Source organism: Crocuta crocuta, unplaced genomic scaffold (genome assembly GCF_008692635.1).
Source record: "Crocuta crocuta isolate KB4526 unplaced genomic scaffold, BGI_CrCroc_1.0 scaffold193, whole genome shotgun sequence".
In the NCBI taxonomy this organism is placed as follows: domain Eukaryota; kingdom Metazoa; phylum Chordata; class Mammalia; order Carnivora; family Hyaenidae; genus Crocuta; species Crocuta crocuta.
In genome coordinates this window covers 399,755-427,385 of record NW_027529624.1, presented here as the reverse complement: position 1 = coordinate 427,385, position 27,631 = coordinate 399,755, and the positions used below count along the sequence as shown (strand labels likewise).

General features: G+C 38.9%; 1 protein-coding gene across 3 annotated transcripts in view; it reads left to right on the top strand.

Annotated features, from left to right (window-relative positions):
• SLC41A2 (solute carrier family 41 member 2) overlaps nt 1-27,631 on the top strand; it is a 186,781-nt gene that overhangs the window by 92,462 nt on the left and 66,688 nt on the right. Inside the window, exons 11-12 of one of the 3 annotated variants that reach the window (XM_077761994.1) lie at nt 17,616-17,751; nt 18,897-18,961. The exons of 1 other annotated variant lie outside the window; for it this stretch is intronic. In XM_077761994.1, coding sequence (XP_077618120.1) covers nt 17,616-17,633 — 18 coding nt within the window. In that variant the 3' untranslated portion in view covers nt 17,634-17,751; nt 18,897-18,961. Of the gene's footprint in view, nt 1-17,615; nt 17,752-18,896; nt 22,157-27,631 lie in introns of those variants that run through there. One more of the 3 variants, XM_077761992.1, reaches the window with a different exon arrangement.

Here is a 27,631-nt window from a genome sequence, read left to right as displayed (position 1 = left end):
ACCAGTTTTCAAATGGAAAGTAAGGATCTCTTTATTTTTTCTACATGACTGTTCTGCCTCTGTTTCTTCATTGGTTTCTGTCTGTTTAGGTTGAAGGAAAAGTATGAAGAGAATAATAAAGGAAATGTGAGGAGAGAATCAACAGCTGCAAGAATTTTTTTTTCTCATTCTAAAAATATATATTTTAGCTTCGGGAGTTGAGGAATATGTTACCTTAAGGTAGGCGGTTGAAACAGGTGAATTTTTGAGATTTTTAGCCTGTGATTGCATTTTTGTGATATGATAGTGTGATGACGCTACTCTAGCTTAGGTTGTAGGGTCTTAAGACAGAGATACATTCCCAAATCCATATTTATGATTAACTCTCTAGACACCTGTGCTTGGGCTCCAGGCTGGCCAGGCACAGAAGAGGAAATGATTGCCTGCCTCACTGGAGGCATAGCATGCTGGATGCCTTGGGTAGCGGGGTGTTGGGAAGGAGAGCTCTTTTCAGGCTTGTTGATGCTGATGAAGATAAAGGTAGGGCCAGAGATACTGAGCTATCTTCTTCTAGTGTTCTGGTAAGGATGTAACCGCCCATGCTCTGAATCCTGCTGAGGCTGCAGGCATGGCTTAGAGCACTTTTCCGTCACCCACACACCAGAAAAATCTTATAACACAGCTATGCGAAAGCACTTAATTGAAAAACATAAAAAACTTTACTCAGATTTGCCAGAGTAAGGTCTTGGTTGATTGTGATTCCAGAATATTCACCGTAAAGATACTGACCTGACTGATTTTATAATTAAACATTTTTAGCTTATTTAAAAAATAAACATTTAGCACCACACCACTTTTTAAAAAAATTTAAAGCTAAATGTCTATGTTAGCTCTAGTTGTACTTATTGAAAGGACTGTTTAAATGGTGTCAGAGGAGGGTGAGAGCATCATTCAGTATCTAAAATAGACACAGTTAGATTTATTGCTCCCTGTTGTGAGGGAGTTACACTGGGATCAGGCAAAATCTCTCTAGCCCAGCCCACTGCCATTGTTACATAGGGTTTTAGGAAAGTGTGGAGTTGAGGGATTGGTGGATGTTCAAAAGCATGAGTGGGTTGATGCCATCTATAGAATATCACTACTGGGTGTTGAGTAGTGTTGGCCGTATAGTTATTGGACTGAATTTGTTCCTAATTGGCTACTTCAGAAGCTAGGACTGTCATTGCTTGGCTGGCTTTTAAAGTGTGTTCAAGAATGTAAGTTGTTTATTGATCAAAAGAATTCAAAACCAGTTCTGATGGCTTTTTGTTACATGGTGAAAGACTCATCAGTGTTTTCCTGGGCGTGTGGGAACTTTCAAAATTCTCAGTCCCCATTTCTGTCCTTAACTCAGTCAAAGCTGCAGGAGGTCATTAAGGATTGTCCAGACCTTCCCTCTGTTGTTGATTCTTCTTGAAGACCAGGTGTCATTTGTGAAGATCTGATTTTCAGTTTGTATCAATCAGCATAATTTCATTTTTTTCTTTGAAGCATTTATTGAAACATCTGCCAGGACAGTAACTGTTGAAAAATTTGAGATGCTAGATGATAAACATCAAATGACTCTGAGGCAAACAAGAATAATTAGAAGTACTGGAAGGGACTAGAATATATGTCACTAGCATAACCTAAGATTTTTCAGGCGTGACCAAGAAAAGAAGTCTTACGCATTCTGTAGGTAGCCAGATTGCCTTTTCTTTCAACTTAGATATAGATTACTATATTTTGCCTGTAATATTGGTTAGGTATATATAACATGAGTGTTAGTATATGGTTTTGGTTGGTCAAAAGAAAGTCCAAAACCATTCTATTATCTATAACTGGAACTATTATTTTGATAGTTTTGCATGGAAGCTATCTACTTTGTATGATCATCTCTGTTCTAAGAGTCTTGGGTTAATAGTCAATTTCTATGAATTATCTGTTCCTGGGGGTGCTCTGGAGAACCTGTTTTTTTTTTTTTTTAACGTTGTGTTCATTTATTTTGTGAAAGAGAGAGAGCATGTATGAGTGAGGGAGGGACAGAGAGAGAGAGAGAGAGAGAGAATGCCAAGCAGACTCTACACTGCCAGCACAGAGCCCAACACGGGCTCTGTTTCACGACTGTGAGATCATGACCTGAGCTGAGATCAAGAGCTGGATGCTTAACCGACTGAGCCACCCAGGTGCCCCTGAAGAAACTGTTATAGGTTCTCAGCTGGTATTACCTCCTGGATCCTCTAAGGTCCCTTCCAGTTTTTCCCCCAGAGGATGTTGCTAGTTCAGTCTTTTCCAGGGATTTTGTTTTGTTTTGTTTTTAACTGAATAATGGACATTCCTTTCAAACAGGGTTGTACCTGTATGTAGGCAAAAAAATTAGGGATTATTCTATTCATTATCATAGACTCAGCACTAGCCCCTGCCTAATACAGTAATTATCAAACTTCACTTAACTTTTTTTTAACTTGTTTATGCCTTTATATATACTTAATATAAATGTAATAATATATTATGTATTCTTTTTGTGTCTGGCTTCTTCTGCTCAAGCAGTGAGTGACCATGTCAAGTATTTTCCCAAATACCCAAACAAAGTATACTCATTGCATCTTGAATCCAATTTAACAAATATTTATTGATACCTAACATAGAAAACACTGTGATAAGCTTTCTGGGTCATTCAGAAAAGAATATGATATAGTTATTGCTTTCAGTGAGATCAGAATCAAAAAGAAACATGACTGAAATGCCTAAAATAATTCAAGAATAATATAAAGCTGAATGTTTATTTCATAACTAACTTGTGCCAGAATAAGAACTGAGGCAAAGTAAGGAACAATAGCTTGTGGCTTCTAATTCAGAAACTGTTTGGTGAGTGATCAGGATCATTAATTTTCTTCTCACCTCTGACAAGCCACTGTTCTTAATACCCTATTTATGAGAAGAATATGAACTAATATTTACTAAGTGTCTATTAAGTGCCAGATGACTTTTTTTTAAGTAGGCTTCATGCCCCATTCGGACCCCAACACAGGGCTTGAACTCATGACCCTGAGATCAAGATCTGAGGTAAGATCAAGAGTCAGATGCTTAACCAACTGAACTACCCAGGTGCCCCAGCCAGACAACATTTTTTTTTAAATGTGTATTTATTTATTTTAAGAGGGAGAGAGGCTGTGAGTACATGAGCAGGGGAGGGGCAGAGAGGGAGAATCCCAAGTAGGCTCCACACTGTCGGCACAGAGCCCAATGTGGGGCTCAATCCCACGAACAGTGAAATCAAGACCTGAGCCAAAACAAAGAGTTGACTGCTCAACCAACTGAGCCACCCAGGTGCCCCCTGACAACATTTTTTACTGAAATTATTTCACATAATACTTTTAACAGTCCTCTAAGATATGCAATCTCCTCTACTTTCCAAGTGATAAATCTGAGAGACTGAATGCTTAAAAAACTTATGCAGAGTCAGGGCACCTGAGTGGCTCAGTCAGTTAAGCATCTGACTTTGGCTCAGGTCATGATCTCATAGTCCATGGGTTCCAGCCCCACATCAGGCTCTGTGCTGACAGCTCAGAGCCTGGAGCCTGCTTCAGATTCTGTGTCTTCTTCTCTCTCTCTCTCCGTTCCTCTCCTGCTTACACTGTCTCCCTCTCTCTCAAAAATAAATAAACATTAAAAATATTATGCATAGTAACAGAAGTAGTTAAGTAGTAGATGAAATTTGAATTTAGATCTAAATTACTTCAAAGTCTTTGTTCTGTCTACTCCATCACAAGAAAGTAAAAGGATGAAGAATTTAACCTGGTAATTTCATTATTTATTAGTGGAGGATGGCAGAAAGAGGTCCTACACCCTAGGACAAGGATCAGCAAACTTTTCCTGGAAACGGCTAGATAGTCAACATTTTAGAACTTGCAGGCCACGTGGTCTCGGCCACAAGCACTCAGCTCTGCCAGAACAGCACAGTGGCAGCCACAGACAATATGTAAACAAATGAGCATGGCTGGTCCCAGCAAAACTTTGCTTATGGATACTAGAAATGAAGTTTCCTGTAACGTTTACGTGTCACCAAGCACTATTCTCCCTTTAGTTATTTTCAACCATTTAGAAATATCAAATTCTTAGCTTACGGACCATACAGGCAGTGGGCCAGTTTTGGCCTGCAGGGTCTAGTTTGCTGACCCCTGCTGCAGGCCGTTGCTGGGAATAAAACCCTATTAGAGTCCTGTTTTTAGGAATTTCCTTTCGAGACAGATTTAAAAAGCCCAGATATTCATCCATCCTCTCCCTATGTGCTGCACACTGCTACTTGTTTTAAAGAGAAGGTTCTCCAACAAAACAATTTGAAAGATAATGACATTAAGGTCTAATTTACTTGCAGAAACTATACCCATGTAAAGTGCAGTTTGATGGTTTTGACGTATGCGTACATCCATATAACAACCACCACAGTCCATGTGTAGAGCATTACCTTCACCCCCAAATGGTTCCCTCGTGCCCCTTTGTGGTCAGTGCCCCTCCATCCCTGGCTCCAGAAAGCCACTGCTCTATTCTCTATCACCATAAATCATATTTTCCTTTTCTAGGATTTCATATAAATGACTCTAAATTTATATTCTTTGACTCCTTCTTTTACTCCACAGGTGTTTTGAACTTTATACATATTGTTACATATGTTAGTAATTTGTTCCATTTTTGCCACTTAGTATTTTGTCCTATAACTATAGCCAGTTGGTTTATCCATTCACCTGCTGATGAACATTTGGTTTGTATCCAGTTTGGGGCTATTATGAATGAAGCTGCTATTAACATTTACGTATAAGGTTTGTGTAGACATATGTTTCTGTTTCCCTTGGTAAACACCCAGAAGTAGAGTTGCTGGATCTTATGGAAAAGGCATATTTAACTTTATAAGAAATTGCCAATCTTTTTCCAAAGTAATTATACTATTCGACATTCCCATTAGTGTGAGAGTTCTCATTGCTCCACATCCTCACCATCACTTAGTATTGTCAGTCTTTATGCCTTTAGCCATTCCAGTGAGTGTAAAAGTGGTAGCTCATGGTCATCCTAATTTCCATGTACCTCTTGATTAACAGGATTGAGTATCTTTTCATGGGTTTACTGGCCGTTCATGTTTTCTTTTGTGAAGTCCAAATCTTATGTCCATTTTTTAAAATGGGTTAACTTATGAAGCTGTAAGAGTTGTTTATATATTCTGGGTACAAGTCCTTTGTCATATACATGTATTGAAAATATTTTCTCCCAGTCTGTACATTGCTTCTTTATTTTTTAATCAGATATTTTAACAGTGGGCGTTTTAATTTTAATAAAGTTCAGTTTATCAATTCTTTCATTATGCTTAGTGCTTTTTCTTTTTCTTTTTTTATAGTTTATTGTCAAGCTGGTTTCCATATAACACCCAGTGCTCATCCCCACAAGTGCCCTCCTCCATGCCCATCACCCCCCTTCCCCTCAGTTTGTTCTCAGTATTCAAGAGTTTCTCATGGTTTGCCTCCCTCCCTCTCCCCAACTATTGTTTCCGCTTCCCCTCCCCCATGGTCCTCTGTTAAGTTTCTCCTGTTCCATTTATAAGTGAAAACATAAGGTATCTGTCCTCTGCCTGACTTATTTTACTCAGCATAACACCCATCCATGTTGCTATACTTTCCATCCATGTTGCTACAAATGGCCAGATTTCATTCTTTCTCATTGCCATGTAGTATTCCATGGTATAGATAAACCACATCTTCTTGTCCATTCGTCTGTTGATGGACACATAGGCTCTTTCCATGTTTTGGCTATTGTTGAGAGTGCTGCTATGAACATTGGGGTACATGTGCCCCTATGCATCAGCACTCCTGTATCCCTTGGGTAAATTCCTAGCAGTGCTATTGCTGGGTCATTGGGAAGTTCTATTGTTAATTTTTTGGGGAACCTCCACACTGTTTTTCCAGAGGGGCTGTACCAGTTTACATTCCCACCAACAGTGTAGGAGGGTGCCCGTTTCTCCACATCCTCGTCAGCAACTATACTCTCCTGATTTGTTCATTTTAGCCACTCTGACCAGTGTGAGGTGGTATCTCAGTGTGGTTTTGATTTGTATATCCCTGATGAGGAGCTTTTTCTTTTTGTCCTAAGAAACCATTGCCTATCCCTGGCTTGTGAGGGTGTTTTCCTGTGTTGTTTTGTTTGTTTTTTTTGTTTTTTAGAAATGTTCTGGGGGCGCCTGGGTGGCTCAGTTGTTTAAGCGTCTGACTTCAGCTCAGGTCGTGATCTCACGGTTCGTGGGTTCGAGCCCTGTGTCAGGCTCTGTGCTGACAGCTAGCTCAGAGCCTGCTTCAGATTCTGTGTCTCCCTCTCTCTCTGACCCTCCCCTGCTCACACTGTCTCTCTCTCTCTCTCAGAAATAAATAAAAAACATTTAAAAATTTTAAAATTAAAAAAAGAAATTTCTGGATTTTTAGCTTTTATTTGGGGCTCTGGTCCATTTTGACTTAATTTTTATCAACTACAGATTAGGGTTCATATTTTTCCTTGTGAATACTTGATTGTTTCAGCCCTCGTTTATTGGGAAAACTATCCTTACCCTCCTTGAATGACTTTAGTGTCTTTGCCAGAAATCAATTTACTATGTATATGTGGGTCTCTTTCTAAATTTTATTCTGTTCCACTGATATATATATCTATTCTTATGCAACTGTTTTCTTTTGAGCCTTCACATGTTTCTTTTTAAAGTTTAGACTCAAAAGATTACACTTGCCATTCTTTTTAATTGCAAGCTCTCTTCTTTATGTGGTTCTCAGTTCATTTATGGGAGTATTTATATTTTTACAGCTATAGATGTGCCAAATAACCAAAACTAATGTAGATGGTTTTTCTGTGATTCCTGCCAAATCAACATCCTTTTATTCTCTACTCTTAACAAAGAGTTCTCAGTGTGCTAGCATTTCAACAGCAGCAGTAATTATATTTATGAATTCTTATGTGATGCTGTATCTCAAACCTCATGGAAGTCCAAGTGGATTATGTCTGGGCTTTCACACTTGTCACTTCTCATGGCTGCTTTTTTCTAAGATGTGAATTAGATTAATTACGCATGTTACTTCTTTTTGTACATCCAACTCTATTCTATTCCCTGCTTCTCAACATATTCTGTCTCTAAGCAGTAACTTTAGACCCTTCTATATCAAGAAAAGATCTATTTTCAAATCTCTCAATTGTATCTTTGCCCCTTCCTCCCATTAAAATGATCTGTCTTCCTTTCAGGGTTTATCTTTCTTAGGTCAAAGAAGTTCAGAACTATACTCCTGACACTTTTCATTTTACCTGCAATTAAAGTATTTTCCAGGGGCGCCTGGGTGGCTTAGTCGGTTAAGCGTCCGACTTTTGCTTAGGGCATGATCTCGTGGTTCGTGGGTTTGAGCCCCGCATCGGGCTCTGTGCTGACTGCCAGCTCAGAGCCTGGAGCCTGTTTCAGTCTGTGACTCCCTCTCTCTCTGACCCTCCCCTGCTCACGCTGTCTCTCTCTCCTAGAAATAAATAAAACATTTTAAAAAAAAGTATTTTCCAGATAATTCTGTGTTCTAGCACTATTTATTTCTCAGTTCCTATAGATTTCAAAGTTATCCTTTTAAATCAGTTTTCTGAGACTATATGTCACCTAGTAAAGTGAAAAGAGATTTCTGGGGGTGCCTGGGTGGTTCAGTTGGTTAAGCATCCAACTTCGGCTCAGGTCATGATCACACGGTTTGTGGGTTCAAGCCCCATGTCAGGCTCTGTGCTGACAGCTAGCTCAGAACCTGGAGCCTGCTTCAGATTTTGTGTCTCCCTCTCTCTCTGATCCTCCCCTGCTCATGCTCGCTCGCTCTCTCTTGCTCTCTCAGAAATAAATGAAACATTATGTTCTGAGCTTAGGCAAGGAAGGGGTTTTTGGTCATCATTTCATGAGGGATTTTTGTTTGTTTTAGTTTGAGTTTTGTTTTGCATTGTCAAGCAATATATATCCATCATGGCAACATTGCCCCTAATCCAAAGACCACCACCACAAATATTTTGGTGTGCTATTAAAAAAAATTTTTTAAGGTTATTTCTCAAATTTGAGTAATACATGTATTGGAAAAGCAATACAATACGTGGTTTTGAATGAATGTTTTTTTCCCAGTGAAATGTTTTGCCAGACAACCTGCAGCAAGGCCTCCTACTTGAAAGGGAAATGGTAGAGAAGCAGGGCTCAGGGCAGAGGGTGAAGGTGGGGCCTCTAAGTTGCTCAGCGCCTGAGCAACTCTCTGCCGGTTGCATCTTTCCCTAATACTCTGTGGGTACTAACAGCATTAAAGTAATTTAACTTGGTGGTAGAAAATCAAGAAAGGTTCATTTTCTATAGCTATTTACATGTTTTATTTCTATCTTTCCTCCCCTTCTTCTTAGAAACTAAGAAACATCTTATTTTGCTTGACTTTTTTTTTTCTTTTCATTTTCCAGGCTGTCATTCCCTAATGTTAAGTGACATTAGTTATCACTGGCTCTTTGCATGATTGGAACAGAATGACACGGTCCGATGAGGGAGTGAGCATGGCAGGATTAAGTGGGCCAGCGTTAATGAACACCCAGCCAAAAATTATTATGTTTTTTAAAAGTTTTAATTATATATTAAATACTGACTGAACAATGACATTCACAAAGTATGAAGAAGAATAATACAGTGAACACCAGGACCCTCACCAGTCAGTTTAAGAAATAGAACACTACCAGAGCCTTAGTATCTCTGTACCTTGTAAAGCTGCACATTCTATAAAGTTTCTTTTGTACCGTCTTAACTATTTTTTTCTTACATAGTTTATTGTCAAGTTGGTTTCCATATAACACCCAGTGCTCATCCCCACAAGTGCCCTCCTCCAATGCCCATCACCCCCCTTCTCCTTAGTTTGTTCTCAGTATTCAAGAGTCTCTCATGGTTTGCCTCCTCCCTCTCCCCAACTATTTTTCCCCTTCTTCTCCCCCATGGTCCTCCGTTAACATTCCTCCTAATCCTCCTCTATATGCAAACATATGGTAGCTGTCCTTCTCTGCCTGACTTATTTCGTTCAGCATAACACCCTCAAGGTCCATCCATATTGCTACACATGGCCAGATTTCATTGTTTCTCATTGCCATGTAGTATTCCATCGTATAGATAAACCACATCTTCTTGATCCATTTGTTAGTTGATGGACACAGGCTCTTTCCATGTTTTGGCTATTGTTGAGGTTAAGCATTTTTGTGCCATGAGCTCCTTGGGAATATTATGGGCTCCTTCTGAAAATAAGGTTTATTCTTTTCCTACCTTAGTCCACCTGCCACCTCACATCAATAATTCAGCCCAAAGAAAAGATGCTTTTATTTAAATATCAGAAAGTAGATTGAATTCCTGTTGACTGATAATCCTAAATTCTTCTGAGCAAATATTTATATATTAGATTCTAATGAGTAGGGTTTCTAGTCTGGAAGCTGGATTAGGGAACCATATTTTTATGGGGGAAATAAATTCAGCCTTTATAAGTTAGGGGTTTGGAAGAACTGTACTAATTTGCTACTCCTGGTATTTATTTGTACCTTATTTCTAAGCCTTCCTAACCTGTAGAATCATCTTTCTTTACACAATACACAAGGCTGTTACTGGCATTTGGGGCATTGAGGGAATGCTAGTACACAGGGATGTTGATTCTAGCTCACAGGAGCTGGCCAAGAGAATCAATATCGTCCAAAGCAAATATATATTTTTGTACTTTGGATATTTATTTAAATTCCAAGCAATACATCTAGAACATGCAGAACAGGCTACAGAGTTGCCTTTTCAGAAGATATATTTACCTAAAGAATTTATGTATATTTCATAAAAAACAAACAGACGATGTTAAAACGCAGTCTACCTTTGGTTTGATTTCGATGTGTTTTCACTGTGAAAAGCACACAATCCTTAAGTAATCATTTAGTTTTAAAATAAAACATGTTGCATTAAGAAATATCTAATACTTATTCTGACTTTAATAATGCATCATACACTGTGTTCCAAGGAAACACTTATATTCTTTGTTAACTTGCAAAAAAATAATACTATATTGAAACCTGCATGAACTTTAAGTCATCACAATACCTTTAAAAAGAAATTGCAGGGAAAGGGAATTTAAATCCAATTAAAAGAGTAAGAATGTGGGGTGGGGTGGGAGAAGAAATGCAAAGGTAAGGCAAGAAATCACTATGTAATTTAGGACAACAGATTTCTTACCTTTGTACTCCAGAGCTAGAACAGATGGTAAAGACATAAATTCATCTGTTTTCAAGAAGCCTAGACTAAGCCTCTAGGAGAAAGGTCATGTTAGTAAGTGTTAGAAAACAGTGTTCACACTTCTAATAACCTTTTATTTTTATTATTTTTTAAATTTAAATTCAAGTTAGTTGGATTATACATATAGTATAATAATTATTTCAAGAATAGAATTTAGTGATTCATCACTTACATATAACACCCAGTGCTCATCCCAACAAGTGCCCTTCTTAATGCCGATCACCGATTTAGCCCACCCCCCACCCAACATACCACAGCAACCCTCAGTTTGTTCGCTATATTAAGTCTCTCATGGTTTGTCTCCCTGTTTTTATATTATTTTTGCTTCCCTTCCCCTATGTTCATCTGTTTTGTTTCTTAAAGCCCATCTATGAATGAAATCCTATATTTGTCTTTCTCTGACTTACTTCACTTAGGATAATACACTCTAGTTGCATCCATGTTGTTGCAAATGGCAAGAGTTCATTCTTTTTGATTGCCATATGGTTCTTATCCTTTCTTATATTAATGTGATCACATTGATTGATTCACAGATACTGAACCAAGCCTGCATCCCAGGAATAAATCCCATCTGATTGTGGTGAATAATTATTTTAATATATTTTTAGATCTGGTTGGCTAGTATCTTGCTGCGAAATTTTGCATCCATGTTCATTAGGGAAATTGGTCTGTAGGTCTCCCTTTTAGTGAGGTCTTTTCTGGTTTTAGAATCAAGATAATGTTTGCTTCATAGAATGAGTTTGGGAGTTTTCCTTCCATTTCTGTTTTTTTGGAAAAGTTTCAAAAGATTAGGTGTTACCTCTTCTTTAAAATATTTTTAATGATTTTATTTTTGAGAGGGAGAGACAGATAAGACAGAGCATGAGCTGGGGAGGGGCAGAGAGAGAGACACACACACAGAATTAGAAGCAGGCTCCAGGCTGTGAGCTGTCACAGAGCCCTTCATGGGGCTTGAACTCAAACTGTGAGATCTTGACCTGAGCTGAAGTTGGATGCTTAACCAACTGAGCCACCCGGGCACCCCAACTCATCTTTAAATGTTTAGTAGAATTCCCCTGGAAAGCCATCGGCTCTGGACTCTTATTTGTTGGGAAATTTTTGATTACTGATTCAGTTTCTATTGTGGTTATTGTCTGTTCAAATTTTCTGTTTTTTCCTGTTTCACTTTTGGTAGTTTATATGTTTCTCGGAACTTGTCTATTTCTTCCAGATTGCCCAAATTGTTGGGATATAATTGCTCATATTCTCTTATTATTGTTTGTATTCCTGCAGTATTCATTGAGATCTCTCCTCTTTCATTTGTGATTTTATTTATTTGGATCTTTTCCTTTTTATTTTTGATCAGTCTGGCTAGGGGCTTGTCAATTTTGTTATTTCTTTCAAAGAACCAGCTCCTGGTTTCACGGGTCTGTTCTACTGCCTTTTTTTTTTTCTCCTATGTCATTGATTTCTGTTCTAATCTTTCTTATTTCCTTTCTTCTGCTTCTGGTTTTGGGCTTTATTTGCTGTTATTTTTCCAGCTCTTTTAGGTGTGGGGTTAGGTTGTGTATTTGAGATCTTTCTTCCTTCTATAGGAAGGCCTGGATTGCTATATACTTCCCTCTATGACTCCTTTTGCTGCATCCCAGAGGTTTTGGACTGTCGTGTTTTTATTTACATTGGCTTCCATGTACTTCCTAATTTCCTCTTTAGTTTTTTGGTTAACCGACTCATTCTATAATAGGATGTTCCAAGTACTCATGGTCTTTCTAAATTTTTTCTTGTGGTTGATTTTGAGTTTCGTAGTATTGTGGTCTGAAAATATGCAAGGTATGATCTCTATCTTTTTCTACTTGTGGAGGGCTGATCTGTGACCCAGTAGATAATAGATCTATTCTGGAGAATGTTCCATGTGCACTTGAGAAGAATGCGTATTCTGCTGCTTTAGGATGAAATATTCTGAATATATCTGTTAAGCCCATCTGGTCCAATGTGTCATTCAAAGTCATTGTTTCCTTGTTGATTTTCTACTTAGACAATCTGTCCATTGCTGTAAGTGGGGTATTGAAGTTCCCTACCGTTATGGTATTATTGTCAATGAGTTTCTTTATGTTTGTGATTAATTGATTTATATATTTGGGTTCTTTCATGTTGAGGGGCATCAATGTTTACAATTGTTAGATCTTCTTGGTGGATAGACCCCTTAATTATGATATAATGTCCTTCTTCATTACTTGTTACGATCTTTATTTTAAATATAGTGTGTCTGATATAAGTATGGCTACTCCAGCTTTCTTTTGACAACCATTTGCATGATAGATGGTTCTCCATCCTCTTACTTTCGATCTGAAGGTGTTTTCATATTTAAAATGAGTGTCTTGTAAGCAGCATATAGATAGGTCTTCTTTTCTTATCCATTCTGATACCCTATGTCATTTGATTGGAACGTTTAGTCCATTGACTTTTAGAGTAATACTGAAAGATTTGAATTTAGTGCTATTGTGTTGCCTGTAGTTGGTGTTTCTGTTGATGTTCTCTGGTCCTTTCTAGTCTTTGTTGCTTTGATCTTTTTGTTTTGTCTTTTCTCCACTAAAGTGTCCCCCTTAATAGTTCTTGCAGGGCTGGTTTAGTGGTCAAGAACTCCTTTAGTTTTTGTTTGTCTGGGAAACTCTATCTCTCCTTCTTTTATGAATGACAGCCTTGCTGGATAAAGAATTATGCATATTCTGGCTGCATATTTTTCCAATTCAGCATGTTTAATATATTTTGCCACTCCTTTCTGGCCTGCCAAGTTTCTGTGGATAGGTCTGCTGTGAAGCTGATCTGTCTTCCCTTATAGGTTAAGAACTGCCCTCCTGCCTTGCTGTTTTCATAATTCTTTCCTTATCTCTCTTTTCTGCTTTGTTATTCGCCATAATTTTATCTTCTGTATTACTGATTTACTGCTCTGATTCATCCATCCTTGCCATCGTGGCATCCATTTGAGATTGCATCTTGTTTATAGCATTTTTAATTTCAGCATAACAAGATTTTCTTTCTTTTATCTCTACAGAAAGAGATTCTCTGTGTCTGCTGTGCTTTTTTGCAACCCCAGCTAATAAGAACCCCAGTATTCTTATTATTGTGGTTCTAAATTCTAGTTCAGACATTTTACTTATATCTGTGTTGATTAAGTCCCTGACTGTCGTTTCTTCCTGTTTTTTTCTTTCGGTGTGAATTCTGTCATTTTGGAGGAAGAGAAACGTTAATAAAATAAAAAAATAAAATTAAAAAATTCAAAACAAAACAAAAAAATAAAATAAAGGAAGCTAGATCCTAGGAGTGTTTTTGTCTGCTAGTTGAAAGAAATTGTAGAATATAGAAAAAAGGGAAAGGAAAGGGGGAAAAAATTAAAAATTAAAAAACTATGTAATAATAGAATTAAAATTTTAAAAAGATAAAATAAAACTATTTTCTCTTTCTGTATCCAAGAAAGAGCCTGTTTCAGTCTGTGACTCCCTCTCTCTCTGACCTTCCCCTGCTCACGCTGTCTCTCTCTCTCTCTCCTAGAAATAAAACGTTAAAAAAAAAAAAAGAATGATAAAAGAATCAGCCAGTTTCTCACTCTACACACAGACACTTAAATACCCCTTTGGTGTTAGCCTTAGAACCATTTGGTACTAGCAAGTGAGACTTGTGTGGACTCTTCAGGGCACACTTGACTTCCTTTCTCAGGTATCCTCCTGGGTAGGCATTCTAAGATGTAGCCTGGGCAGCCCTGGTCAGTGAGTTACCACTGCCCCAGCGGCTCACATTTTAAAAAAAATTATAAAATACAAATGTACAGGAAATTATAGGAAATAGGAAGTAAGATGATCTTGTATTTACCACCCAGTTTTATCAACCCTTACCAAATTATTTAAACAACTACTTCAAAATAATCAATTAAATGCATCATGTATATGGCTGGTGCTTCCTGTGTATCACTTCCTGGTCTCATTTGATTCCCACCCGAGCAGTTACTGAAGTTGGTATGTGTCACTGCCACCCATGTGTCTGTACTACTGCTACAGAATGAATCTATAAATAACATATTGTATTGTTTTTCATATTTATAAGCCTCATTGGAATCCTACTTTATATAGTCTCCTATTGCCTTTCAACCCTTATGCTTTTGAGACATGCTCCTGTTGATTCACGCAGCTCTTTTTCGTTCATTTTAGCTTCTCTGCAGTGTTTAGCTGTGTGACCCAAGAGTTAGTTTAGTCATTCCTCTGCCTGGAGACCCTTTAGGTTATTTCTGACTTGGGACGTTTATAACGACGGTGTAGCGAGTGTGCATGTAGGAGTGTCCCGGCGGAGAAACACACCAGGGACACACATCCTGCAGACACACCAGGCTGATTGTCTTCTCAGTCTTTGGGGTAGCCACATGGGACCGGGGTCAGTCAGTAAAGCCCCCGGGCAGTCGCCTTCAGCCGCGACCAAGTTTATCCTGTTACCCGTGCTGCAGAAGAAATGGGGGGAAAGGATCATGTTTCTATGCGGAATTACTGACTTGAGGAAATGCACATCTTCAGATTTAACAGATACGGCTGAGTTGGTCTCCACAGGACTTGCACTAGTTTATACTCCCGTTGGCAGCGCAGGGTCCTTCTTACTGAAACAATGTGCTGCGCTGACGGAGGATAGTTTGGGCCTTAATGTCAGACCATCATATGGGCGTGAGCCTGTCTCCACCCGTGAGCCAGGTGACCTCGGGCAGGCTTCCTGTGCTTCGCATGTGCCTTAGTGTCCTCTTGTGTCAAAAAGGGATAGTAATAGTCCATAGCATATAATAGAGGTGTTTTGAAAATTAAATCAGTTCACGTGAACCTCTGCACAGTGCATGTCCCCGTAACAGCTATTTCACAAAACTATTCACTATCACTATTGCTTAAAAATTGATTTTTGCCAGTCAGCTGGGTATGAAATGGAGTGTAATATGGTTTAATTTGCATTCCCGTATTATTAGTGAGGTTGAGCATCTTTTCATATGTTTATTAACACTTTAGATTTCCTTTTCTATTCTATTGGGTTGTTTCTTTTTCTTATGAACTGTAGGGGTTCTCTGTATATTCTTTTTAAATATTCTGAATACTAATTCTTGGTCAGTTATAAACAAGGCAGAGATTTTTCTTCCCAAGCCTGGGGCATGATTTTTAACCTGACTTATGGTGTTTATTGAACCACAGAAATCTTTAATTAATTGCTTAATTTTTAGAACTATTTAATTTAAAATTGTTTATAAACTGTAGTATTTTATGTATTTTACTGATGAGATCATTCCCTACATCAAAGTCATAAGACATTCTCTTACAAAACTTCTCAGGTATTGCTTTTTGTACTTGAGTCTTAGCTAGAATTTATTTTGGTGTATGAAGAAAGGATGCTATTTTATGTCTTTCTGTATGAAAAAGCATTTGTTTCCTGAATAGACGTCAGCACACTTTTTTCTGTAAAAGGCCAGAGAGTAAATATGTTGGGTTCTGTGGACCATACGGTCTCTGTCACAACTGCAGACTTCTGTCATTGTAGCGTCAGGACAGATTAGTCACTTTCTCCCGCCTGATTGCTCCAAGTGAACATCAGGGATACTAATAGTGCCTATTTCATGAGAATTTTGTGAGGTTACTAAATAGTCTATTATTTAATCCTCATAAAGAATAGACTAAATAGACAGTAAGTAAATAAATGGGTAGAGTTGTGTTCCAATAAAATTTTATTTATAAAAACAGGCAGCAGGTTGAATTTGGCCCATGGGCTATAGTTGGCCAGCTCCTGTTCTAGACAAATCTAATCTGTTCAATGCAGACATTCAACAAGGAGTTAGTAACTTGTATATATTTCATATGTGTATGATGTTATATATTATGTAAACTTATGTATATAACCATATATTAAATATATCCTACATGAATATATAATATTGTAATGCATATGAAATGCAGATTTATTTATTTATATTTTTTGCCAATCTCATGGAAACCAGCTACCTTATTCTCTTTAAAACTGTTGTTTCCTCTTGTACACATTACTTGTTCATCAGCACATTCCTTTATTGAACTTCCATATAGTTTTGTTCTATTTATGGACAACCCCAATTGTTTTCTTGAAACAAGTTCTGTCTTTTGGTACCTTTTATCCTTTAGCCTAAAACTACCCTCTGAAGCTGTGTATTATAAACCTGCATCTCCTGACATCATGACTGTCTTTTTATTTATTTGTTTATTTTAAAAAATGTTTGTTTATTTATTTATTTATTTATATTTGTTAATAGTTTATTGTCAAGTTGGTTTCCATATAACATCCAGTGCTCATCCCCACAAGTGCCCTTCTCCATGCCCATCACCCCCCTACCCCTTCCCCCTGCCTCATCTGCCCTCAGTTTGTTCTTGGCATTCAAGAGTCTCTCATGGTTTGCCTCCCTCCCTCTCCCCCACTATTTTTCCCCTTCCATCATAACTTTCTTAAGTTTACATCTGCCACCCTCCCTACCCAGGACAGACTGTTCTATGACATTGTCTCACACTGACTCCCCAGCATTCAGTCGGTAGACACTGAGCCTAGCAAACTCAGGATGACCGAGTTTCTGTGGAAATAGGGCATCCGGAACAGAATGCACTGCCCAGATGTGGCCTGGCCCATTCAGGGTCCAGTGGATGACTCATTCTTGCCCTGCACATTACGCTTTTATTAATGTAACCTGAGATTGTGCTTTCTTACCTTTTTTTTCATGCCCCAGACCAAGGCTCTTATTACTTACTTTAAAGTCAGTATGGCAAATATTAGGCCCTTTTGGGTTGTCTTCAAATGAGAAATTTTGAGGCACCTGGATGGTTCAGTTGGTTAAGTGTCCAACTTCGCCTCAGGTCATGATCTTCTGGTTTGTGAGTTCAAGCCCCATGTCGGGCTCTGTGCTGACAGCTCGGAGCCTAGAGCCTGCTTCGGATTCTGTGTCTCCTCTCTCTCTGCCTCTCCCTTGCTTGCTCTCTGTCTCTCTCTTTCAAAAAAATGAATAAATATTTAAAAAAAAATTTTAATGAGAAAATTTAAACTCAGTGTGGTAAGAAGCTTGCCCAGAGTCATACAGCTGATAAATGGAAATCAAATCCATATCTTATCATTTCCAAGTCCAGAATTATTTCTAATATTCCATGCTTCCTCCACACGCAAAACAGATTGTCCTGATGGAACTTTCTGTATTTTCAAAACAGTCTTTGCCAGGGAAACACTAAAGAACACTTAACCCCATACAAAATAAAATGGGTTAAAACACAGCCTCCCTCTCTGACAGATATCCAGAGATATTTAAAGTTCACTGCTTTGGAATGGGTACACGTCTGTCTGTGTAGATGAGCCAGTCTCTTCTGAAGGTGTCAGAGCTAAAGCACAGCACACAGAAGTTTAGCACTCAGGGCAGCTCACCCAAGGTAAGCCTCCGTATCTACACGTCAGAACAGCAAAAGGTAACAGATCCTTGGTGTAGACTTTGGGCCTAGGATGCACTTCCTCGCACATAGAAATAGGAATGAGATGGCCACAAATGGTCCTCGCAATGACACCATTAAAATCTAGTAGCAGACATCTGGTGAAAGCTTATTGTGTGCCAGGGACCAAACCATTCAGTCTATTTAATCCTCACAGCATTCTCACGAAGGTAGGTGCTGTTATTATCTCCAACGTTCACTTGCGAGAAGTAGAATCAGAGACGTTAAGTGACTTGCCTTCATTCGGCTAGTAGGTGACAGAGAAGTGCTCATAGCCACTAACTTATACTTGCTGAGTTGTCCACAGTCTGGGAACACTGACCTCTCTAGTCCCAAATCTTTTAATACTGTAGGAGTTTGAAAATCAGACAACCCTCCTACTCTAAATATTCAAAGAAAAAAACTCTGGTCCCAAAATTCAAAGAAGGTCTTTCTATTTCTGATATCCTAGAAAGTGCTTCTATATACCACCTTCACATCTGAATAACCCTTTAAAATATTCTGACTCTATGGCTAGATCTATAATACACCCATGTAGATGAGTCATTCCTCCCTGCACCTCCCTTCTAGTTACTGTTCTTAACCATTAACTGAAATTTCCCTTGAGAAGCCACCCACGGCCTTATAATTCGTGAGTGAGTGGTCAGTTTCGCGTCTTTATTTCATGTGATATACCTGCAATAGGAGAAATGTTATTCCTTATTTTAATTTTTATTTCCTCCTTTATATGTCTTCCTTCTCCGGTTTATCATAAGGAAAGAAGTTGAAACATAACAGTGACTTGGCAACTGTATAACACTCTTAAATATAAGGATTATTGGGATTTGGGGGAAGCTGGAAGAAAATGAGAAGGTATATGAGAAAAGCTGAAGAAAAATGTTATTAATTACAGATACACACGATATTTTTTCTTGTGAAAAGAAGATGTTTCCGTCAGTTAAATATTTCTTCTTTTCAAGGATGGTTCTTAACTTAGATGCATGCTGTTCCTTCCAGAAAGCAGTGGCATAGGATTATGACCAAGTGGGGGTTATGTTTACTGGGGTAGGAATACCCAGGCAATAGAAGTAATCTCTGGTGTTTTCTAGGTATTTACCTTGCTGTGGATTGCTGACTGGATGGTCCATCACTTCTGGAGGAAAGGAAAGGACCCAGATAGTTTTTCCATCCCCTATCTGACGGCATTGGGTGATCTGCTAGGGACGGCTCTGTTAGCCTTAAGTTTTCATTTTCTTTGGCTTATTGGTGATCGAGATGGAGACGTTGGAGACTAATAAATCCTACAAACTGTCCTCAAGTTCTGCAGAGGAAAACACAAGACAACCACTTATGACTCTTTTTCAAAAATCTTAAATCAGTAGTTTGACTTCTACCAGGGTAATCTTCAGTTGGCCCTGATTCAATTAAAAGGCCTTAACATTTTTTTAAGGAATTTGTGTTAAAACCAGAATGAACAGTATTTGTGCTGCTTTTCATAGAATAAATGATAATTTGACATAGATGTAGTCATAAGCTCAACCTCTGAAATTAATTATATAGGAAAGAATATAGGATGTTTACAATGAATAAGTTAAAAACCACTGATGTAGCAGAAATATACATTATTATTGTTTAACTTACAATGCCAGGTTCGAGGAAAGAGAGCTCTACTTTAGCCTTTCTTGTCTCATAGACGTGCTGGACTCCAAATCTTACTATAAAATGAAAGATACCCAACCAAGATTCTAATAGTTTTAACTATGCCCACCTTGCTGCTAGCTGAGAATAAATGATCAATTACTAGCTCCCAACCTGACCTAAATATGTTCTGCTGAGCATAAGATAAACTCACTTTTCCCTGTGCCAAAACTAATTTAATTTGAGCTCCTTAAAGTCTTAACAGGCTACCATTTAAACACAGAATGACCTTAATAGATCCTTAAAGAAAGCAATGGGTCATTTTTGATCATCGATTTGTTGAAAGAATTTTGATCTTTTTAAGAAAACTTAATAGTCAAAAACAGAAGAGAAAATGAGCTGCATTTATAGGGATGAGATGGTGTGAGAAATCACATGGGTGGGGGGAGAGAGACAGAAGACAGAGAAAGAAATGTTTGATGGAAAACTGAATCTTGGATTGTTGATAGCAAAGATCATTGTAATATTGGAATATTAGCATTATGTAGTTCTTAAACACATGCTTTTAAAGATCATTTGGTCTAAAAACTTTGCTACTGCCCAGAATTTACTATTTATTACTTATATTATAATGAATAGGTTTTTTTCTTATTAAAAAAAAAACCCTACAATTTAGTATAACCTGGATATTATAAGACTTAGAAGGAGCAAGTGATTCGTTTGCTGTTACAAAGAAGTCTATTGGAACTTTTAGGCTTACCATTTTAAAAGAGAAGTTGGTGGGTTACTTCACTTATTGGTCATGCCTGTACATATCATCTCTTTGCAGAAACTTATTTCTACATGGGAAAGCTATCATATACACTGCTATGTTTCCTATATATTTTTCTAAAACCTGATCTATATTCCAAATTTGACCAACTCTTTAGTTATTCAATAGGTAAGCATTTTTATATCACATATAGTTCATTAAAAAAATTCAGCAGAATCTCTCAAGCTCATCAGATATCTAATAACTTAACTGATAGAGGGTTCTGACCAATTGGGTTCTGACCATTTTGATCATTGTGGTTTAAATTGTGAGTTAGTGTTAATGTTATATAAATAGTGCATTGTTTATAAACCTTGGGGTAAGTATTCCTATTAAACTCTTTAAAATAAGGGGACTGTGGTGTAGAGTTCTATATTTTTGCTTATTTTAAAACTTTAATTATTCCACTCTTCTGCCTTATAATGAATCTTCCAAGGCAGAGAACTGAACTAATTATAGAATTTCTCCTTTGGAGAGTTATAATGTCAAATAGTGAACATTCTTTTAAAAGAAAGAATGATTAAGTCAATGAATATTTAGCTGCAAAGATTTTTTTATTTAAAAAAATCCATAAATAATTTCTTTGATTTTATTGTAAAGCTTTTGTAAATTACTTATTTACATTTGGACTGTATGATTCATAAGCATTTGTATTTCCTGATAGATTTCTATTTTGATTTGTAACATGAAAAAGTGCCCAGCAAACCACATTTTTAAATCATTTACCATCATCTTTAGTGCATTACATATTCTGAAGCACATTCCAATACAGTATATTAGATAGTACTCACAACAGTACCTATGAAATAGGTCAGGTAGATATTCTTATCTGTATTTTGCAGCAGAAGAAACTGAAGTGCAGAGAAGTTACACTTCTAAAGTTGCCTGGGTGCAGAGTGCTCAAATCATGACTAAAATCTAGGTCTCTGGTCTCCTGAGTCAGTATTCTTTCTATGACCCCCGGGTGTACCAAGAGTACCAAACTAATTAACTGACTGGAAGTAAGACTGGTGCATCCAGATATTCTAAAATAGGATAGAGTGTTGCTACATCTTTCAGGGTGCAGACAGGGAAACTTCCATTTAATAGATTGTAATGATAAGTGTAGCCAATTCCAAATTATGCATGCTCCTAAGACCAAGGAAAACACCAATAAACGATGACTTCAGAAAAAAGAACAATACCTTATTTCATTGAACATTTAGTTGCCACCCCCTTCCCAGATTTAACCATTTTCTGTAGATCCTAATAAGTAACTAGCATGACTGATTGGAGTTCTGTCTCCTTTCTGTTTTGCTATCCAGTCTTGGTTATAGCAACAAAATGTCTAAAAAGGCATGTCATTGGGGAAAAAAAATAAAGACCTGGAAAAATCAGTTAACAATTAGCTCACTTAATTTCTAAGAGGGATGTAGATTCCTTTAAAAAAAATTTTTTTACTGGTTTTCTGTAAGCCGTTACATAAGTACGCAACCAATAAGATGACTTATTTACCCACAAAATAATTTATTTTCAGTCTTATATTAATGTAAATTGACAGTATTTATTTTTATACAATATAAAAACTCCTGCTCTCTAAACCTCTTCCTTTCACTAATTTATCACACGCTTTATTTATACAGAAATCATCTTTTTTTAAAACATATTTTTATTCTTGCTCATTAACCTTTTTTTTTTTCTTTAAAAAAATAAAGTTTAGAACCTGATAAAATGGAAACTTTTGGTAATGTGTCCTCTGGGAGACATCAAGAGTTTCGCATCACAGACTGTCAGTGACATAGCCAAAAGAAGTACATTTTTAAAAGTCTTTCAGTCATTGGGCTTCCTTCTTTGCCTTATAAAGTATGTATGGTCTAATGTACCCATTTATAATGGGCGTCTGCCATCTTTGAATTGTTGTAAACTCAAATAAGAATAAAATTTCAGAACTATTACCAGCCTTGCTGTACTTCTTGAATACCTAGATGAACATCAAGTCCATGTAGAACTCACACAGGAGAGGCTAGGGTGATGTATGTATATTTGTTGTGTTTGTGAGTATAATTGGGTTCTGACCATACCTAGACCTCCAAACCATTGCTTTACCACCTTTTTCACTATAGAGTACTCTTCTCATTTTTCAGCTTAGTTTCCTGCATCCATCAATCCATACATCTTCAACTGCCTCCTTCATACGCCTAGGGCACCTCTGGTTCAATACAACTCCCTGCTTCTGCTTTGCCTGCACTTGAACAGTTCAGTAAGACTCATGAAAAACACACGACCGCTCGGACAGCTCTTTACATTTATAACCTCAGACATCAAGTTAACTCCCACTGCCCAGCAGCCTACTGTATTTCTCTAAATTACTTCCCTCTCTGGAGATCAGGCTTTTGTTTCCAACACTGGAAGTGGACCTGTCAAGGTCACCAACAGTCTCCATGCTGCCAAAACCAGCTCTCAGTTGTCAGCAAGAATTCTCACCTTATTCAGTCCCTACAAGTATGTGACAGTCTTCTCCCTCCTTGAAATGCTTTCTTCACTTAGCTTCCAGAAAAATCTCCAGCCTCTTCTATGTCTTGCTGGTTGGTCCTCCTCAATCTCTACATTTTGGAACGCCCTACAGCTCAGTTTGGATGATGTCTTCTATCTACCCTTTCTAGGTGACTGCACCTATCTCATTGTTTCAGATGCCATCTGTACTCATTATTCTCAAATGTATTCCCCCAGCCCAGGCCTCTCACCTGAGTTCCAGACTGTATTGTTTTTTCCAGACCTATATTTTTACATGTCTGCTGAGCAACGCCACTCGAACGACTACAAGGTGTCTCAGACATTTGAACAACACTATCAAACACTTAACCTGACTGATGCAGAGAGACCACTATATCTAACAACTACAGAATACACGTTAAGGGCTCATCTCCTTAATATATAAAGAAACCTATAAACCAGGAAGACAGAGACTAAATACCCAATAGTAAAATAGCCAAAGACAGGTACTTAATTAAAAAAAAAAACCCAAATAGATGCTCACTGTCACTCCAACTAAAAGAAATGCTAATTAAACTCCCACTGAGAGATTGTTTCTCACCTATCAAATTGACAAAAATTCAAAATCTAATAAAATGTTCCCTTGGCAAGGCTGTAGAGAAACAGCCAAAATTGCTGTAGGGATACATTTACCATGATAAATTGATAACATCTCTCTAGTGGGGAATCTGGCCCATAGCTACCAAAATTACACACTTATCATTGATCCTGTAGTTTCACTATGACCACCATTAGACCCAGGCAAGTGAAGTCCTTGTTCTGGGCCATCTGTCACATGCAGTGGTTGGAAAACTAGCCAGCAGGCCACATCCTAGTCACTGCCTGTTTTTATATAAATGAAATTTTATTAGAATGCAGCCACACCCATTTGTTTACGTGCTGGGTTTGGCTGCTTTCCCTTTACAGCAGCAGAATTGAGTAGCTATGAAAGAGATCACATAGCCTGCAAAGCCTAAAGCATTTACTCTCTGACCCTTTATACACACAAAAAAGGTGACCTACCCTGTTTTAGAGTGAATTCCTCAAATTTTCTTTTTTTTCTTAATTATTTAATGTTTATTTTTGAGAGAGGGAGACAGAGTGTGAGTGGGGGAGGGGCAGAGAGAGAAGGAGACACAGAATCTGAAGGAGGCTCCAGGCTCTGAGCTCTCAGCACAAAGCCCAACATGGGGCTCAAACCCCCAAACCGTGAGATCATGACCTGAACCAAAGTCAGATGCTTAACCGACTGAGCCACCCAGGTGCTCCTCAAATTTTATTTCTAAGTCTCCCTCAGATACCTGGGACTAGCTGGGAGCAGCAGTGTGACCTGGGCAGGGCACCCCAACCTGAAACTAGTCCTGTTTGGGCTCCAGTTGCCAGGAGGACCTCACAGTTTTGTAAGTCACCGCCCAATGCCTGGGACCAGCCAGGGCTGACAGTGGGCCCACTTCTTGCTGCTTCTGTTCAGGGAAAGCCACTTGTGAGGGGTTGACTAGATGCCCCCAGGAAGTCAGAGACTCTGCCGATGGGGTAGTCCAAGGGCTTGAGGGCTGGCCCTGGTTCCAAAAAGGCAACATGGTAGACCAGTCACTCTCACTGGCCAGAATGACAATGAGTTGCTGGAATGATGCTGACATTGATTTGGAGCGACTCTCACATCAGACACAGGACCTAAGTCCAGAGCTCTGGGCCACTGGCAGTTGGCTCACAGCTAACGCTTGGACTTGAGCCTTAGATCTCTTTTGTTAGCATTCGGACTATGGCATTGCCTCTGGTCTACAGCATTGCAGTGTGACACCGTGGTGGCAAGCACCCTTTCCCTGTGGGCCCTCACCACCTGTACCCAGGATTGTCTCCCCAACCTCTTGCAAGCTCTATGCCACATGTCAGGCAGTCCACTGGGGGTGACTGACCTTTCTCCTCGGACGGCTTTCAAGACCACTGTCCCACAATTGACCCTTCTGATTGACGTCCTGTCTTGCCTCTAGTTGATGAGATGATGTCGTGCTCTCCTTGGTCAGCCTTAAATTGTACTGGACAAGAAACAGCCATTCATTGTGTGGATGGGACCATTCTCCTCAATCTATTGCCCCTTGCCTCGCCTCCCTACTGGTGACAATGCGTGGAAGGCAGGAGCTGTTAAAGAAATATTCAATGATGTTGTTAACGATGGTAAGGGAGACCTCATTCAGGGCCATCATGATGGGTATAAGACCACTGCAATGGGATGTCACAGTGGGGGACAGAGATGGGGCTCAATTCCGAATACAGCCTGGGCAAGTGGGAATTTGTAACCAAGGAGCGGGGTGGGGGTCAGTGGATGAAAAATTGAGAGGAAACGTTAGGGGTAAAGGGGATTCTGCCTCAATGGATCTAACAGGATTCTTGCTGCAGGCAGCCTGAGGCTATCGGACATCCCCTGGGTGGGGTGGAGGATGAGGGTCCCCATCAGATATTGAGGTCTGATCAGATATCAAAGGCAGAGGATTCTGGTTAAACTGACTTAGCAGGGTTCTTGCTAAAACTGGATTTTACAAGAAAGTGTATAGACAGACCTAGAAGTTTCAGGAGACTGACTAGAGTCTGAATCTTTGTCAGGGTGTAGTTGACACTGAAGGAAATCACATCTGGAATGCAATCTACATCTACAGCCTGAGAGTTCAAGAGAAGACATGGCTGAAAGATGTGTTGTTCTACATTTATGCTATAAGATTCCAAATGGGAGATTTAGCAGGAGAAAACATTATCATTCACGTTTTCCTGCACACTTGAGGTAAGACTAGTGTTTGTGGTTAAGGACAGTAACAACCTTTGAGAAAATCCCTAGAAGCCAGTATTCACCAGAGAGTGGTGAGTGGGCCAGGAGAGATGCATGCTGTAGCAAATGGCAAGTGTTGGAAACAGCGTTAAACAAATGGTAGGAGGGGACTGAACACTGTACAGGCACACCTCGGACACACGGCAGGCTCTGTCCCAGACTGCCACAATAAAGCAAATACTGCAATAAAGCGAGTCTAGTAAGTTTTTTGTTTCTCAGTACGTATAGAAGTTACATTTACACTATACTGTAGTCTAGTAAGTCTGCAATTAAAATGTCTTTAAAAAACATTTTAATTAAAAAATACTTTATTGGGGCACCTGGGTGGCTCAATTGCTTAAGCCTCTGACTCTTGGTTTCAGCTCAGGTCACGATCTCATGGTTCGTGAGTTCGAGCCCTACATTGGTCTCCTCGCTGATGGTTCAGAGCCTGCTTTGGATTCTCTCTCTTCCTCTCTCCCTGCCCCTCGCCCTGCTCGTGCTTTCTCTCTCTGAAAATAAATAAATAAACTTTAAAATACTTTATTGCCCAAAACTGCTACCCAACATCTGAGCTTTCAGCAAGACTTTGTCTTTTGCTGGTGGAGGGTCTCCCCTCAATGTTGATGGCTGCTGACTGATTGGGGTGCTGGCTGCAGAGGGTTGGGGCGGCTGTGGCAGTTTCTTAAAATAAGACAACAGTGAAGTTTGTCACATCGATTGATTCCTCCATTCACAAATGATTTCCCTGTCACATGCGATGCTGTTCGATAGCATTTTACTCGCAGTAGAACTTCTTTCAAAACTGGAGTCAAGCCTCTGAAACTCCGCCACTGCTTCACAGCTAAGCCCTTTGTTGTAATGTCAACAATCTTCACAGCATCTTCACCAGGAATAGATTCCAGCTCAAGCAACCACTTTCTTTGATCACCCATAAGAAGCAACCCCTCATCTGCTCAAATAATATCATGAGATGGTAGCAATTGAATAGTAGTAATTGAAAAGTTTGAAATACTGCAGGAATTACCAAAATGTGACACAAGACACAGGAAGTAAGTGAATGCTGTTGGGAAAATGGTGCCATCCAAGCCTCCAAAGCTTAAATTTGTGAAACAAAAGAGAACACAAACACAAAAACAAAACGCAGTATCTGTGAAGCACAAGAAAGCAAAGTGCAATAAAGGTATGCCGGTAAAACGATTCAGTCTACATTTTGGTCAAGTTAACTTGCGTTCCATGAACAGCTCTGGGCCAGTCCCACATGGATTGAACCTGCTTCATTGTGATGGTGAAACTAAAGGCTTTAATGGTGATTTCCAGAAGTTTTTTCCTCCCAAAGGCAGAAGTCAGGTAGCTTTGATAGTAGGTTTCCTGTCTTGGTTCGACTTCCTTGGTGAATCAACAGTTGATTCTCATAGTAGCTGTTAGGGGATTACCATCATCATATACATAGTGTGAGTGTGTGCACACACATGTGTGTGTCCTGTGTGCATGTGCATGTGTGTGCAGTTTGTACCCCCGATCGTCAAATTGGAACTTGATGCTATGATTGCATACAGTGGAGTATGCCTCATCACCAGGAGCAGCAGGAAGGGACCTTATACTGGCTAGGGTTTGTTGGGTGGTTCCTCTTGAAAGGACATCATTTGAATAGGGGACTTTGTTGCTGTCGCCATGAATAAGTGTTTGTGACACATTCATTGCAAAGTGTTTTTAAAAAACTATTACTTGGCTTTTGATTCTCTAGTGCCTGAATGGTTTCTGCTAATAGCATGTCAGAAGTTGAATATAACAAAATGTGAGATGCCTGTTCATAGAGTGAGGAGGTCACAGTAGATGCTAATTGGGTTTGGCACAATCTTGTGATTTCTTATAGCTTAATATTTAAGAGACAGGTTTTCTAGGCCCCAGTGAAAGCTGATCTAAACCATAAGTGAAGTTAACAAGCTTGTATCAAGTGCCATATGTGCAGCCACTCCTGCCCTTAGCATTGAGGAGCATCCAAAAGATGAAATGAGGCACTTGTGGTTCATGGCGAATGATCTGTGAAAGGGCCAAGAATTTCCATATGAGAAAACTCATAG